Genomic DNA, 18,211 nt, shown 5'->3' on the forward strand with positions numbered 1-18,211 from the left:
ATGCTAATGGAAATGACTTGATTGACTGCAAACACAACCTACCCCCACTCCTACTCATCCCCATCCCAAGCACATTCTGACCCAATAAATTAAAAAGAAAATTCTACGGCTAAATTTAGATTAGAAAATTGTCGGCCTACAATTAACTTAGGATATTTTTGCGTCTTTTAACAACTGCAAACTTGCAGGCTTGTCATCTTGAATTTGTCAACTTACTGCAGATTACATGCCTGTACATTTGTGTTCTGTTCTATTCAGATCTGAATTGTATAGCACATAGGCCCACTCCATAATTTGCCAACTATACTATGGCTTTGATTATTTAACTTCATTTTGCAAAATTAGTGTAAAGGTCCAATTATCAACAATAATGGTATAATTTGCAAACGCATGAGTTTTTTGGCTTACTTTCTATCTTATACCCGCCTCCCCCTCTACACTGTAAAAACTGCGGTGTTAAAACTGACACCAATTGGTATTAATAGAGGACCACACCCTGAGGTGCTAAAATTACACCCTAGCTAACATAACACCAAAGAGTGTAAATGTAACAACAAAAGGTGTTGTAATAACACCTAGAGGTGTAAAACTAACACCACCAATTTAACACCGGTGTAAAATAACTGGTATGGTCATCTATGTACACCGGTTAACACCACAGTTTTTGCTGTGTAGCTACGGCCCTGGGCCCGTCTTCCATAAACGAGATAAGATTTTTGCTTAAGTCTTAGCAATTTGTCTTAGCATTTTGCTTGTCTAAGAAATCTTCCCTAGCGATATTCCATAAACTTAAGACATTTGTCTCAAGTTAGGCGATATGGCTAAGCCAAAGTCTCAAATTCTATGACCTTCAGTGACCTTCTTAATGATAAATTGCTGCAGAGGTCACTGCAACAAACTTGCAAAAATGTGACTAAAGTTGTTTTTTCTTAAAAATTTGGATTTTATTGAAACTAATTACAACTATTATAGTAAGAGAAGAGCATTCATCACACATATAAGGTAAGCATTTTTAATTCAACTTATCTATATTTTTGTTAATTACCAAAACATTTCAATCCCAAACCGAGTGACTTGCACAGTTTTTTGTGTATCAGTCCCATATATTACTTTTCATGTATTGTTTGTCAAAATATAAATTGAATATATTCCTCTCGACATCTTTACTCTATCTTCAGTTTAAGTAGACCTAGGCCCCCCTAAGGGAAAGCTTTTGTAACTTTTGAGACTAGTCTTGGGTCCAACATCAGGCCTAGATCTAGCCTAGGCCCAATTAGATCTATAATATTCGTCTGTTTGCAGGAGTATTAAACATTGTCATTGTTTTTTACTTTTTTTTACTAGTTTCATGAAGGCTGCAAAATGTAACTTTGACCTTTGTTAGTCTAGTAGTGGCATGGCATAGTGGATCGAGCAACCGAGACTGAATCTATATAATACATCATATAGGCCTAGACCTATATTAGTATTGGTCTAGGCCGAGAACAACATTCAGGACTTAGCCTGGCTTAGCCTTACTTAGCCTTAGGACAGGGATAGATTTACATGTAGGACTAGAATAGATCTGACTTAGAGTTAGGCCTAAATCAATGTGTGAGCCAACTTTTATAAGAATTGGTTGAAAACTAAAAGGGTTTCAGACCACAAGATTTTCACCTAATTTCATTATATAATATGTTGTTACCTTGGCAACACGATTTCTGATACAGACAAAAAATATTCTTGCACATTTTCAACTCAAGGCTGATGTGTGTGCCAAATTTCATGAGCATTGGTTGAAAAAGATGAAAGAGTTTGAACTACAAGATTTTCGTTATATAATATTTCGTTACCATGGCAACATGATTTTTGATACAGGCAAAAATATGTCTTAGACAGCTGCAACTCAAGACTAATGTGTATGCCAAGTTTTTAGGAGAATAGACCAGTTGAAAACTGATAAAGTATTTCAATCATAAGATTTTCATTTATTTTTGGTACTTTTTTGTTACCATGGCAACACAATTTTTTATGTAGGCATAAAATATGTTTTGCACATCTTCACATCAAGACTAATGTTTGTGCCACATTTAATGAAAATTGGTTAAAAACTGAGGAAGTAGTTAGAACAGCAAGATTTATACATAATTTTTGCCAATATATACCGTTACCATGGAAACACAATTTCCGACACTTGCATAAATGTGTCTTGCATACTTCACAGCCATCTTTTCCTCAAATCCAATGTGTGAGCCAACTTTCATGAGTATTGGTAGAAAATTAATGAAGTATTTTAAACGGCAAAATTTTGGCCATAATATACTGTTACCATGGCAACATAATTTCTGAAAAAGAAAAACATCTTCCACCTCCTTACCTTAAGACCGATGTGTGTTCAAAATTTCATGAAAATCGGTTTTAAAAATGAGGCAGGAGCTCGAAATGCAATATAGGTATAAATTCTAAAATTTTGTTGGCTGAATTACCTTGAAACTAATACAATTAAGACAACTCACAGCTGTCTTAAAGTTAGGGCTAAATTCTTAGCCATGTTGTATTTATGGAATACAGAATCTGCATTTTTAAGAAAAGTTACTTAGCCATTCATCCTATATCTGTCTTAGTCGAGCAAAAACTCTTAGCCAAATTCTAAGACAAAATTCTTAGCCAATTCTTTATGGAATACGCGTTTTGGCTAAGAATTTTATCTTAGACAGAAAATAAGACAAAATGCTTAGATTTTTTGACTTAAGCATGCTTATCTCGTTTATGGAATACGGGCCCTGTCTCCCTCTCACATTTTCCTCTTCTTTTCTATTCTATTCCTCTCCCTCTCTCTCTCTCTATCTTCCTCTAGCTCTCTCTCTCTGAGTAATTACTTCCCTAATCATTTCCATCTATCTTGCTGCAAATTACGTTGATAATTCCATTTTTCTTGTTCAATTTCTTTTCCTCTTTCATTTAATGTCGCAATAAAAGTCCAAGTTTTAAAGCCTCTGTGATGAATAGGTGTGTTAAAAATAAATTATTTTTACTGGAAAGAAACACTGACGTGAAAAAAAGAAAAGAATTGTTGATGAGCTTTAGATCTGTGGAATATCCTCTCTCGTGCACAAAGATAATGAAGACTGTAACTTACGTCTAGATTAGAAATAAACAAGTAAGACTGCTAACAAAAAAATGTGTTCATAAAAGACCACGAGCAAAGGCGAACATTGGAATATCCGATGAGCAGATTTAGAAGAAAATTAGTATATCAATCACATGAACCTTTTAGCAAAAACCTTTGCATTCAATAATTCATTTGATTATTAGAATGGAGAAAATGACGGGAACCACAGAAAAAAGTGCGAATTTGAATCCTTCTGTCTTGTAATTTTTTTATTAGAACCCTTGAGAAAGAAAGGAGATTCGATAATATGACACGAACTACCGGAAAAGGGCGAATTAGAATATCTTGTAATTGGAACCCTCGAGAAAAAGGGGATTTTTTGCTTTCTAAAAAGGTTCGTTACGTGCTCAAGAACCATAAAGGATAAACATGGTAAAAGAGAGAGAGAGAAAAGAAGGTCCAAAGTGACGGTTTGAGGTAATTTAAACTTTTCAATGAACCGTTTAAGGTGTCATATACCAGACATACATTGAAGTTATACACCCCTTAAAGAACCCCTTTCCTTGGTGTGTACAATAATCAGGTATGACAAATCCTAATTTCATAAGAGAGAGAGTAGCGAGCGAGCAAGCGGTTTGGGGGACTTTTTTAATAACTGCTTGCTTTGTGGTATATTCTGGTGATAATTACAACTCTGATGTTTTTTGTGGTGTAAAAAGTTGCCCCCTTTAAATGATTATATATATATTTATAATAATTCAATTAAATTCAATTCAATTGAAAGCGATAGTCGGAAAACTCCCTCACGAAAGGCAGTTTATCGCTTGAAGAGAACATAAACATAGCGCCATGCTATCACGGGAAAAGATGAAGAGGGCATTTTTTTTGCCTCTCCGAGGACACTGTAAAGTGAGAGGTCAAATGCATATAGGCATTAAATTGACATTGATTGCATAATTAGGCCATTTGACAATCACTTCGCGTAACAACCTTTGGTCAAAGGCCCTTTATAACAAAGCAGCCTTTGTCGAAAATCGGTGTTACAAAACAGCAGTGTCGTCCCGACGTTTTTTAGTGATTCAAGAAGTGTAGGTACTATGCCCTCTGCCCCGGATCGCCGCCCCTGCTTTATCAACAATGTGTTAAATCATAGCATCGGTTGTTGAAGAAGACCATATGCCCAATCACTTGTCACCAGTGTTACATTCAAGATGTTTTGTCAAAACTAATTAGTGTTATTACAGTATTGTTTTGTTGTAAAATATGAGAATTTAATTTCTTATAAAAATATTGTTGGAACGTCTTGGAAAATTGCAAAATATCAGATAGGGTATGATTTTTTACTGAAATTGCTATTGATTGATTGATTAATTAATTGATTGATTGATTGATTGATCGATGGATTGATCGTTTGATCGATTGATTGATTGATTGTTTGATAGATTGATCGTTTGATTGATTGATTGATTTATTGATTGATTGTTTGATAGATTGATTGATTGATTTATTGATTGATTGTTTGATAGATTGATTGATTGATTGATTGATTGATTGATTTATTGACAAAAAAAAATTCGAGAAACTTTACATTTCCCTGCGTACAAAGAGGGTTTTAAAAAGTTAGTGGTGTGAACCCCTGTAATCCCCCCACCCCTCGACGCGTGCGCTACTGGTTGTGTGGTTTAATCCCGATTATGTCAATTTTTCTCCCATTTTACCGAATTTTCGACATTTCGTTACAATAAATATCTCGGACTATTGTGCACGATTGAAGATACATGTTTCCTTCTAATCTCTACAGAAATACATTGAATCATGTTTTATTCTAAGAAATAATAAAAACAAATTTATAACATGAAAATCCCATTATCATTATAAGCAAGTAGGACTCCGAGTCCGTGGCGCAATGGTAGCCCGTCCAACTCCAGATAAGAAGGTTCCGTGTTCGAATCGCGTCGAGCTAGTCTATCTGCCTATATTTTTGTCATCTAAAACCATTTTATAAATTTTATAATAAAATCAAGCTTTTACTGGCATTCAAATTCCATTTTGGTGCAAATCCTTATTCGTTACAATAAATATTTCAGACTGTTTTGTGAACGATTGAAGACAAATATTTTATTCTAATCTCCACAGAAATATATTACAGAAATATATAATCATCTTTTTAACGCTGAAGTATATATAATTAAACCATCATGAGAAATGTGCAGGACTCCTTGGCGCAATGGTAACGCGTCTGACTCCAGTGCCCTGTTATACAAAGAGTTACGATTGATCCGATCAATCGTAACTCTATGGAAATCCATCAGTGTCATAATTTTTTCTACGAAAAATTTGCACAATGTCCTTTTTATGCAAAGAGAAGCGCAGTAAATTTATAGAAAACAATGAATGCATGAACATACATCACAGCTAGGAAATATTTTTAACAAACATGAATAATACATGTTGACGTTGCTGGCCGTCCATAGTTGCGATTTATCGGATCAATCGTAACTCTTTGTACAACAGGGCCCTGATCAGAAGGTTGCGTGTTAGAATCACGTTGGGGTCATTCTGTCTGTCCCCACTTTTGTCGTTTAAAACCATTGGACTACTTTTGTAATAAATTTAAGCCTCGAGCATTCGAATTTCATTTTGGTGAAATTCTCAGTCGATAATTCGTTCCAATTATAAACACATCACACTGTTGTGCACGATTGAAGATAGACGTAGGAATATATTATTCTAATCTCGACAGAAATATTGCATCATCTCTTTAACGATTAAAAAAATTAAACTGAATAACGTTGCAATACTACAATGTATGTGACTCCGTGGCGCAATGGTAGCGCGTCTGACTCCAGATCAGAAGGTTGTGTGTTCGAATCACGTCGGGTCATTTTTCTTTTCTCATTTTGTCAATAAGAAGATAATTCAGCATTCTCTTAATTCATGATGAGGGGCACAGTAATAATCCAAAGGAAACCTTGAAGTACAATTATCAATAGATTGTGAGGTTGAATTTGGATTTTGCAAGCAAGCAATCGGTGCTGTGCCCCGTTTATTTTACCATCGTTTAGATTTTTTTGTATTTTTAGGCAGATTTATGATGGAAAATAGGTGAAAGGGAAATAACAATAAAAACCAAAGAGAGTGCCCCAAGATGACCTAGTTACCTATCAAAAATTTCAGCCTACGCTTCGCGCTCGCATTATTGATTTAGTCCTTACTTAGTGCCTCGTCTTGTAAAATGAAGCTGACTTTTACTTCAATCGCCAGTCTTAAGGGCTACTCACCCCCCCCCCCCTTCCCTCAGGCTCGCATAACAGTGGCGCTGGGGTCATAACCCCGCAAAAATATCACAAACAAGAACATGAAGAAAGGAGGAGAAAATTACGGGAAAAGCAAATATGTAAAATATGATATATTTTTAAAGTGTCATGTCTAAATCTATCACAAAATATTGTATTTAAAAAGTCAAAAGTTTTTCTTTCTTGCTCGCTCGCAATTTTTTTCTCTTTTTTAAAATGATTTTTCCCTCTGCATCAGAGATTTCGCATGAATCGGCGTATGATTTATATGGGGATAGACTGTGATACAGGCGTGATTAGAAAATTTTGGATAAGAGTCCCATTGGTGCAGTCTTACGCCTAAAGCGTGAGACTTCAAATGTCTGCTTCAACATGAGGTCATTAGGTCACATGTCATTACTTCGTGAAATTCGCGACGAAATTCACGGCGGTATTGGAGACGTCGTGAGCTTCGTCGTCAATATTCGTGATTTGGTCTATTTTCGAGGTCCCGTCAGAGCCACCATAATGATTACACTGTCCAGTTAAGTTCCATGAACTGGTTCCATGTACTTTCTAAGTTACAGTCATTAGTACCTCATCACCATCATCATCACTTTCATCATGAGCGGCGTCATCACCATTGTCATAATCATCATCAGCAGCAGCAGTATCAACATCGTCATCAATTTCTTCATCCCTTTATCATCATCGCCATCAATCATCATCAACATCAACATCACCATCATCATCATCGCTTTTATCAGCAGCAGCAGCATTATCATAATCCTCCTATAATCATCATTGTCATCATTGTCCACTGTCATCATCGTCATTATCATCACCTTCATCGTCATCAAATTCTTTGTCGTCATCATCATCATCATCGCTATCCTATTATCATCATCATTATGAACTATTATAATTACTTTCATCACCATCATCTTGATCCCCATCGTGATCATCGTCACCAAGATCATCATCGATATCATCATCATGGTCGTCATTATTAATTCATGCCTTCAATATTGTCATCATCATCGTCGTCATTTGTGAGTCAAAAGCCGACATTCCGAATAATCAGAATCATAATTATTTATCTTCACTTCAATTTATTCTACTGATCCCCATCACAACGATAAGAAAAGTACTTTTACCCTTTCATATGATCCAATGCCGAAAAGCGGGAGAGCTCCGATGAAAGCTGCGGCAAGCATCAAGAACACCACGGCGCCACCGGTACGGCAGTGCGTAAATATCTTGTGATACCTGTAAGGCGTGACCAGAGCCGTGTATCGTTCCACCGACATGAGCGTCACCACGAAACCCGAAGCAAACGGGTAGAAGTTCGTGATGAAACCGAATATGTTGCAGTAGATCCGCGGTTTGTCTCGGTGAAGGACCGGTTTGAGACCGGTACGACCGAGGTACGACAGGATAGCGAGCGAGTCGATCCAGGCGAGTGCGGTGATCAACATGATAGGCGTGGTTCGTCGACGTCGGCTGCAACCGGTCTTTGTGTACATGACTAGGGTGATGAAGTTGAGTAGGATCCCGAGGGCGACGATGGTATACGTCTGGATTTTACCCGCATTGTCCTTTATTAAAAGAGGTGGACTCTGGGTCGTCGTTGCGTTGATTGTCGGTATCATGGTGGAATCTCCTAGGAAGTCGTCGCTGTCGGATGGCCTTTCGTCGTAGGATGTCGTTAGTACAATATCACTCGTCCATGTCGGTAGCATCGATGAAGTGTATGTAGATATAGCCGTCATGATCTTGTCTTCCCAACAATAATCCTAACGCACAAATGAAAAAAAAAATTATATTGACTCGATTGAAGTTAAACTTGGTGCAATCCAAGAAAATGAGGCTTTGGGACGATAACGCTAGTATTGTTATTGTTTGAGTTCATTTATTGACTGTGTAGTAATTTTCACTTATTTATATTTTCAATCGAATTTATACATGAAAAGCCATCGAAGGCCTAAAAACAAAACATTCTGACCCCTTTAATACCGAAATATTATTTTGAGTATAATTTTATTTATGTATAATTTGTGCATAAAATACTAGTAAAGAAACATTTCACATATTTCTTTCCTTCTCTCTCTCTCTTTCGGGGGGGGGGGGATAATTAGGTCTTGAAACTTGGAGGACATGGCCCCTAAACTGCCACATGACCACTAAGACTTAAACCTTCACCCTTTTGATATATTCTTGCTCTCTTTTTTTTTATCAATATGATATAAATTTATATTGCATTGTAACTTGTTCATGTTGCGTGTGTACACAGTTATACAATTTTTGTTGTTTTTGCATAGCATGTAAACAAGATGAATTTCCATTTATTAACAATAAACAAATACTTATATTCTATTTTGTGTTTGTGAGGTACATGTATCATCTTAGTCTCTTTAACCAACCAATCCCAGAAATAATCTTAAATGTGACTTGAATTCCATTGTCCATTTAAAAAATATTAGCATGTGATAAGGCTGTGAGCAATACTGCTACACTGGAAAATGTATTGTCAGTTTTTTTTCTTAAATTTCAGTCTACGGCGCAAATGCAAATTATTTCTTCTTCACATTACATTTGCAATATATCATTACATTTTTATTATTCAGACGTTTATGTAAATATTTATACAATAAACCCATTTTTTCATGAAAATTGATCTAAATAAGATTAGTTCACTCATTCGCATTACATTCTAAAAAATGTTTTACCCAATATTGGGTAAAATGGGAACACGCATGTTTGTTGGGTAAAATTTTACGCAATGTTGCGTTGAAATTTACCCTTCAAGCATTTTGCCCAATATTGAGGGAAACAATTACCTAACAAACATGCATTTTCCCTTTCTACCTAATATTGGGTAAATTTTTACTCTGTTCTTTAAGAGTGCAATACAACATGCCCGATCTCAGGGCCTACCATTATAGTAAATAAATCGTTTAAAGCACGATATCGATAATACAATAAACAGTGCCGTAAATGAAAATAGTAGCGAAAATCACACATGAAAGAAATAAAACATGAAGATGTCGAAATTCATGATTCTTTCCGGATAGCTGTTACATTTAATCAATACTTTTCACAGATTGGAAACAATCTTGCTGACAATATGCCGTCAACTAGACAACCGTCAACACACACACAAAATAACTGACTTCATCCTATCACCAACCGAACCAAAATCCTATATTACTAGAAGCAGTTCGTAGGAATGAAAACTAGACACAGTGAATAACTTACACTAAAATAGATATAGGTGTAGCACGGTGGTATTTATAATATTTTAATAAATAATAAAACAGAATACACTGACGTCTTACCTGACAACAATAGATCACAAAAAGGAGAAAAAATAATGTATGTAAAATGATAGATCGATATCTTTATTGCCTACTCTATCTTAAGTTAAAGAGAACCGGTGATTTATGCAAGATTTTTACAATTTTTACAACATTTAATAAACATGACTTCCGACCTTCAATTTTGGATTTCGCCCAAAATAATAAATCTCATGTTACACTCCCATTTGTTGAAAAAGAATCACAAAAGCTATCATGGCTATTGACAGCTTTGAAGAAAAAAAAGTTGTTTTTTAACTTCTCCAAGGTCTTTGACACCATAACTAATAAAATACTTACAAACTTGAAAATTACGGAGTTTGCGGAATGGTCTTGGACTGGATAAGAAAATACCTTACAAATTGTATGCAACTCGTAACCACAAATGAAAAAAAAAATCTTCTTTGTTAATTGGGGTATACGCTTCTAAAGCAGCCTACTGGGCCCACTTATATTTTTAGTATGATATAAATGACATCCAGAACTCTTGAAAATATTATCTTAATTTTGTTGCAGATGATTAGAATGTTCCTTAGAGCTTACATGTACTTACTTACCCACCCCCTCAGCAATTTAAATCAGATTTTAGTTATTCGAGCGGCCGTTCGAGGTGAATGATCCCCCCCCTGGCAAATGCTGGATCCATCGAACCTATTATAGAAAAAACTACTGATATACAATAAGCTTTAATAATGCTGATTTTTTTTAATGGAAACGGTTTGCATAATTGTTCATATAAGTCTAAAGGCCACGCACACCTTACGATTGTTCACTATCTGATTTTTGGAAAAATCGCATTTTTCTAATTTTCTGAAAATGTAAAGGAACATGTCGTTTTATTTTAGGTTGAAATTAATTGAAAGAATTCTAATATAACCATTTTGAAAGATTGCAAGCCTTTATTTTGGAGTAAAGGCCAAATTAGTTTCAAATCGTAGCCAATCGTACGACTACTTTGGCGTCATTACGACTAGATATTAAATTTGCTTTTATTCTACGAAGGATGATAGCATAGTCACATAATTATTTGAAAATAGGTATTCGCACAATGATTTGGAACATTACACAGTCAGATATTCCAAGTCTCAATATTTGCATAAAATCATGTTACGTTTTATTCCGAAAATTGAGTCGCAGACCAAACTTAAGGTGTCTGGTCGCCTTAAATCATGCTTGTGAGTTTGTCACATTTTTTTTTCTTGGGGGGGGGGGGCAGTTGCGGTACCAGGGGTTTAAAGAGGTTGGGATGGAGGGCAACCGAAAATATGGGGGCAAGGGCGCGCTTGATTATACATCAAAGCAAAAATTTACCATGTTATTTAGAACATTCTGATTTTACATCTCATTTTGATGAAATTTTCAGCGTTAGACGTATGCTTGTTTGACATTTCTCATTTGACAACATCATGACATTAGGCCTGCGGTAATTAATTTTAACACAATATCAAATGGATAAAACTTCATACAAAGTGTCGATGTGAATTAAATGATTTTTTTTGGGGGAGGGGGTATCAGCTCAATACATTTCTTTCACCTCCACTGCTCACAAGATTGAATTGAATTGAATTTATTACCAAATATTACTGTCAGGTACAATTACAAGGAATAGTACATCACACATAAACAAAACATTTAGTTGGAGCTAACATAATAGCAAGATGCTAATCGAGGTTAGCCCCAAATAATGTAATTATCATAGTTTAAACAATAAATTTAACTATATCTCAATATTGTACAACAAATTCAATACTTATTCTACTTATTACTGTTGCAGAAAGTTTCGATCATTTTCAGTGAACATATTTACACTATTTACAAGAAAAAAATCTTAATTATTCACAAAATCTTTACATAGACATGATAGAATTATTTGTTTTCAGGCAGTATTTTACCATATCAAATTAATTATAATCTTCCAGCAGCATTAATTTTAACGATTTGCTAAATGTCTTACGACTGGGGGTGTTTCTAATATTACTTGGCAGGAGATTCCATAAAGTAGGACCAGAAAATGAAATTGATTGTTTTCCCAAATTTGTATTATTTTTCTCAAGATTAACATTCCGCTTTTCTCTATTTCTTGTATTGTAAGGATGATCTATAAATGAAAAATAATCAATAAAACTATGTGGCAACCGATTATTAATTAAATCGTGCATAAATACTCCTATCAAAATATTGGTAGTGTTTGAAAATATCGAGAATATTTAGATCATAAAATAAAGGAGCAGAGTGGTAAGTATGATGGTTGAACGTCATTATTCTAGCTATTCGTTTTTGTAGTAATAATATAGGGTTCAGGGTTGTTTTGCACGTCCCACCCCATACTTCCAGACCATACGTTTTATGTGGTAAAATAAATGAGTTGTATAACATAACTAAGATTCTCTTTGTTACATAATTCCTCAATCTATAAAGTATTCCAATTTTTTTGCTTAGCACATTGCAGACAATGTCAACCTGTTTCTTCCATGTAAGGTTTTTGTCGATACATATACCAAGAAATAATGTTGATTCAACACACTCTAATAAAGTTCCTTTCAGTGACAATTGTCCTGATATCAAAATATTTTTTCGTCTACTTTTTAAACAACATATATTTAGTTTTCGTAACATTGATTGTCAATTTGTTTAAATTGAGACTAATTTCTGATAAATCATTGTGTTGTTCATCACAATTGAAAGTGTGAAATAAATTTGAGTCATCCACAAAAAGTAGGAAATTGAAATAATTTGATGAGTTTGCCAAATCGTTTATATGCAACAAGAACAAAGTTGGACCCAAAACTGATCCTTGTGGAATACCGCATGAAATCGACCTGTATTCGGAATTTACACCATCATAATTAACAAATTGCTTTCTGTTTCGTAAATAATCATTAAACCATTCTACTGCCTTACCACGAATGCCATAGTGTTCTAGTTTCTTAATGAGAATAGAATGATTAATCGTATCAAAAGCTTTAGCAAAATCGATGAATATTCCTACTGTCACCTTTCCTTCATCAGTATATCTTGTAATTTGATTAATAAGATTTATCAGTGAAAGTTTCGTACTGTATCCATTTCTAAAACCATATTGGTGTTTATACAATATTTCATTATTTTCTATGAATTTCATCAATCGTACATTCACTAGTTTTTCAAATATTTTGTTAATCGCGGCTAAAATTGATATTGGTCTATAATTTCCAGGTAAATCTTTATCTCCCTTTTTGAAAACTGGTATAACTCTTGCAACTTTTAATTTATCTGGAAAAATGCCTGTGGTAAATGATAGATTGAATATATGCGAAAGAGGTTTGAAATACAATTCATAGCGTATATCAACAGTCGAACTGATATATCATCATAGTCACTTGCTTTAGATTGATCAAGAGTATATAACATTTCTTTAACTTCTGAACTTGTTATTGGTAGGAAGAAAAATGTTTGACTAATGTATGGACCCATGAACTCTCGGTAATTAACATTTGGCTCCTCAATTTTTCAGCTAGATTTTTCCCAATAGTAGAGAAATAATTGTTGAGTGAATTTGCTATATCAACAGATGAAGTAATTTCGGAAGGTTCATTTTCTTGGTTAACAACTAATTTGTTAATTTTTGAATTCAGATTCGAACCACTATTTTTATTCAAAAGTTCATTGATATGACTCCAAGTTTTCTTTGAATCTTTTTTTTGTCTGCTTCAAACTTATGTTCATAATGCATTTGCTTTGCTTTCCTTAAGACGGTTGTTAACTGATTTCTATATTTTTTATATTTATTTAAACAATCTTTATTATAATTTGATTTTATAACTTTAGAAAAAAAGTTTGTGCTTTGTCGATATTGAACGCTTAATACATTGTGTTATCCAGGGTTTATTTTTCTTTTTCTGTTTAACACATTTTGTCTCAATAGGAGCATGTTTATTACAAACAAATAAGAACTGTCTTTGGAAAATATTATAAGCTTCATTAGGATCCATACATTCTAAAACGCTTTTCCAAAAATCAGTAGTGACATAAAGATCATTACAAAATGAATCTATTGAAAAATTATGAAAGTTTCTCCGTGTTACACTATTTTTTCTTTGTTTAACACACTTGAAGTTCTTAAAAATGGAGTAAACTGGCAGATGGTCAGAAATATCTACGTCAATACACCCTGCTTGAATATGATAGGCATATATATTAGTATAAAAATGGTCAATGAAGGCATATATATTAGTATAAAAATGGTCAATGAGAGATATGCTAGAACTTGTTATTCTTGTTGGACTTGTTATCAACTGACGTAATCTATAACATTCTGTCATGTGAATGAAATCACGACAACTTTCAGTTGGAGATAAAAGATTTATATTGAAATCTCCTACAATATTGCAATGGTTTCTGTCTAGATTCAAGTTGTGCAATTGCTCGTTGAGATCAAGACTAAATTCTTCAAAGTTACTGTCTGGTTTTCTATAAAATACCCCAAATATGATACTCACATCCTGAATGAGAATTTTCAGCCATAATGATTCAGCATTGTGCAAGGACAAATTAGGCATTCGTTTGTAATTAAGTCCTGAATTAATATAGGCACCAACTCCTCCTCCTCTTGTAATATTTCTACATTGTAATTCAAGATTATACCCTGGCATTGAAAACTGATTTATGTCTTTAACATTCCAAACTTCTGATAATGCGACTATATCAAAAAATGATTTAAATTCATCTTCATATATACTTCTTTCAACATTTCAAAATTGCGATTCAAAGATCTCACATTCACGTGCGAAATGGAGAATGACTGAGAAAGAGCTTTTTTCGAGGAAAGATTTTCAGGAGAAAGTGATGCTGTTGTTATTTGAAATGGATCAAGTTCTTCGTTATCATTAAGCGAAATTCTGTTGATAATTGTAGTATCCATTACGTTCATAAGTATTACGTAAAAGATAAAATAAAGACATACAACTTATTTACAGTTATTTCAACTTCGAAATATCTTCTTTCGAGAGTATGATGACAGGAGCTGATCTCTCGTCCTTCCTGACATATATTTTTCCATTGTAAGTCCACAAGAACTTGTACCCAGCATCTTTTCTAGCTCCATTGTATGTATTCGGCAAACTCTGAAGAGAAAGAGTCTTAAGATTTATGTAACACTATAAGGGCATTTTGTAAAGAAAAATAAAAGACTGTTACATGCAGGAAAACGAGGGAAGGGAATGATAAGAAATATACTTGCTTTTGAAACGGTATCCTTCAAAATCTAGGAGACGCAGCTCCGCCTGGGGAATATACAGGCAGGCTATAATGTAGAGAGGCAGCTCCCCCTGGAGAATTACAGGCCTCCGAGAATGGTTCGAACGAATATTGTCGGAGATGGGCCAGTGTGGATGAAGAGAGCTTTCTCGAGGAAGCGCAGTTTTTTTTTTCTTGGAGAGTAAACGCGTAGATGGAGAGAAAACTTAGAGGAGATAGATCTTGCACGTTTACAGTAGCATGAGTTTCTTTTATTGGAATCACTATCTCATCAGTCATCATACTCTCCTGAGAATATACGTTCCCCGCTTTCATAAAGCATTATGATTTTATCTTGAATTGATTAGCTTCCGAGCTATGCTATTCAGAATAGTGTTGTCATGGTAAAGTCGACCACTCGTACATCAAACAAGTTACTTTTTTTCTGACGAGTTAGCATATAATCTATACACGATCTTGAATGTAGTATTTTGAATAAAAGGCAGGGATAATGAGCTAGTGATGAATGCAGTGCTGAAATGAGTAAAAAGAGTGAAACAGAAAGGCAGGTGCTAAGTGATTATGATGATGATGATGATGGGCGTCAATTGTAAGACCGGGGGAGGGGGTACAAGTTAATTTAGTGAGGATGGGGGCGGGGAAGGGTCGGAGGCAGGCTTTAGAAGGTATTGTGTCGTCGGCAGGGTTGACATCCTCCACTTTCCCAATATAAATTCAGCATCAAAAACAGTAAAATATATAAGCTGAATCAAACAAAATAGTATTAAAGAGGTTTAATGTTTGCCCCGATTTCTTAAATTATAGCGAAATTGTTCCATGATATAATACTTCAACAGAATTTTCCATATAAATCGTGCCCAAGATCTTATAAGGGGAATAGCTTAGGGGTATATTAAAAAAAAGGGGGGCAGATCCCGGCCAGATTTCGCCAAAAGGCGGGCGGAAAAATATTTTTATCTGCCCATGTTAATGGTTTATGAAAGTAAGTTGTAGTGATTCCTGAAATGGATGCATATCTCTCGCATTATTAAGCGAGCTGATTTCTTTTTTACGACCCGAAAACTGGATATTCTATAATCTATACAGTGCGTATAAAAAAAGAGTTTACACATAGAAAAAGTCATTGGAATTAAAAAATATACAACATGTGGGTAATTGTTTCACACCTATTCTTGGGTTTGGGTCTCATCTATCCAAAGGAAGTAAAATTTTTGACAGAATGTTACACTTGAGTGAGCATTGTCCATTGTTGTCAAGCTCGCAGAAATCTGTTTGCGCAGAAATGCTCGTTTTCACGCTGTGTCAAGGGGAAAGGGCAAAATCAAACTTACACTGTGAAACATTTCTCGTAAATTTCCCTTGCAATTTTAGTCAATTGAAATAAAACGAATACATTCAAGCATTTTGTAACAATTTTGCCACCCAAACTAAAATTTCAACACTTAGTAAGCGCAACCTTTACCATTTTGTTCCAGCTGAATCTGAGGACATAACTGAATCTGAACAAATGTTTATATCAGACATCTCCAGCATTTTAAAGTGGGTTTACATTTCATTTTTTATTTAATACTTGTTTCTCCACACTTTTCCCAAGCTTGACAATGATTAACAAAATGAAAATCAAGCCTAAGCCATTTCATGTAAATCACAGCTCAGTGTAAAGCATAGATCGTCACGATGGCCTCGATGTGTGGAGGAGTGGGGTGGGTCGTAACGCACTCTCCGAAGTGTTTTGAGCAAGGAAACAAGTTTAAAAAGGTAAAAGATATCTTCAAATCAATTTTACTAGCTAAATTACACGTGTTCTTCACGATTAAGGTCTACTTTTATTCGCATAACTATTTCAAAGTTCGGCGCAAATAATTTTTCACTATTTTTTAAAAAGTACGTGGTGCTCACTCAAGCGGAAATATTTTTCGACAGTTATATCGTCCTTTGCTTAAATAGATCTGTACTTATGTTAAAATGTGGAAAAATCACCAGGATATTACCAATGTATAATTTTATAGGATTTGTTCTAAGTGTAAACTTTTTTTGATAGGCACTGTATTGTAATCATGAATAGATATTTTTATTGCAGGAGTTTCTGCATTTTATTCATAAATCAATAACAAATGAAAAAATTGATACAATAACAATGGCATAAATGAGAACATTTTTGTGTGGCAATCGAAAATATAAATAATGTATAAAACTGAAAACTAGATAAATGAAGCATGTAAAATTCTAAAGTGGGTTAAATATGCAGGGGCCAGCTAAAAAGCAGGTAACTGCTTGAAACAATAGCAGCCATGATATCTAACGAGTCAATTTTTTTCTCTCTTCTGAAAAAAATAATGTAAAAACTTGAAATCTCTCTATTTCTTTATCTATCACTCTTGCACATCCAATATTAAGATCATTCTGCCAAACTGGGAATGATCTTCAGAGAAACTCAGAAAATAAAGTTCTCTTACTCCCTTTGAACAGTATTTAGAAGGTTAAAAACAAACGCTTCCTTGTCACATCCCTTTAAACTCTCAATTCAATTCAATTCATCTTTATTTCACAAGCCAATTAAAAAGGCTCTTTTTTAAAAACAACATACATACAGTATAAACAGTTCAAAGATAAAAATATAACAATGAAAAGTAGCTCATCGCAGGATATATAAATGTTCCGTAAGGCATTGTGGTAAAATACAATACATGTTGACTAATTATTAAAATATAAGGACGTGTTCAGAAAATAAAGGCTTGTGAGGCACACCTAAAAACTCTCACGGTCTGATCAAGAAGATGAAAGGAAATTGAAATTTTAGTTATGGTCTAAGCTTCTCTTTTTTTTGCATTCGATGGATGTTCTAATATATCATCTTGCTGTTCTCCAAACTAACTTTGCAAGTGATATCGCGAGCGCTCTTGCCAGCTTTTCAGGCAGGACAAGAAATGTTGTATCTTCGTTATTTGACATTTCTTTCCTTTTTAATGAAGCCATAGGAGATTTGTTTGCATGAAACCATTGAACCTACGAATTCCCATCTCGAGAAAGTCTGACGTAAACAGTATAGCCGATTAGCCGTGCAATATTTAAATCCCCATCCCATTAATTGAAATGCAACAAACACGAGTGGACTTGAAATGATCGAATACATATATATATACCTCCTTTTTAAAAACAAATACAAGGGTTGCGAAACCAGTGGAGGGAAAGGGGGAATAAAAATGGAATGGGGAGAAGGGAAACAAGCGCAAAAACAACAACAATGATTATGA

At 34.5% G+C, this 18,211-nt stretch overlaps 1 protein-coding gene and 1 non-coding gene across 2 annotated transcripts in view; one reads left to right on the forward strand and one right to left on the reverse strand.

Moving 5' to 3' along the window:
• The window catches only part of LOC121414271 (prostaglandin E2 receptor EP2 subtype-like), a 35,682-nt gene extending 20,303 nt beyond the window's left edge, over positions 1–15,379 (reverse strand). Inside the window, exons 1-2 of the mRNA XM_041607389.1 lie at positions 14,941–15,379; positions 7,524–8,162 (exon numbers count right to left, since the gene is read on the reverse strand). Of these exons, the coding sequence (XP_041463323.1) occupies positions 7,524–8,138 (615 nt within the window). The 5' untranslated portion in view covers positions 8,139–8,162; positions 14,941–15,379. The remainder of the gene's footprint in view (positions 1–7,523; positions 8,163–14,940) is intronic.
• On the forward strand, positions 5,904–5,976 carry TRNAW-CCA. The gene has a single exon. It is a non-coding gene; the product is annotated as a tRNA-Trp (tRNA).
• Positions 15,380–18,211: the final 2,832 nt, after the last annotated feature.

Source organism: Lytechinus variegatus, chromosome 4 (genome assembly GCF_018143015.1).
Source record: "Lytechinus variegatus isolate NC3 chromosome 4, Lvar_3.0, whole genome shotgun sequence".
Taxonomy (NCBI): domain Eukaryota; kingdom Metazoa; phylum Echinodermata; class Echinoidea; order Temnopleuroida; family Toxopneustidae; genus Lytechinus; species Lytechinus variegatus.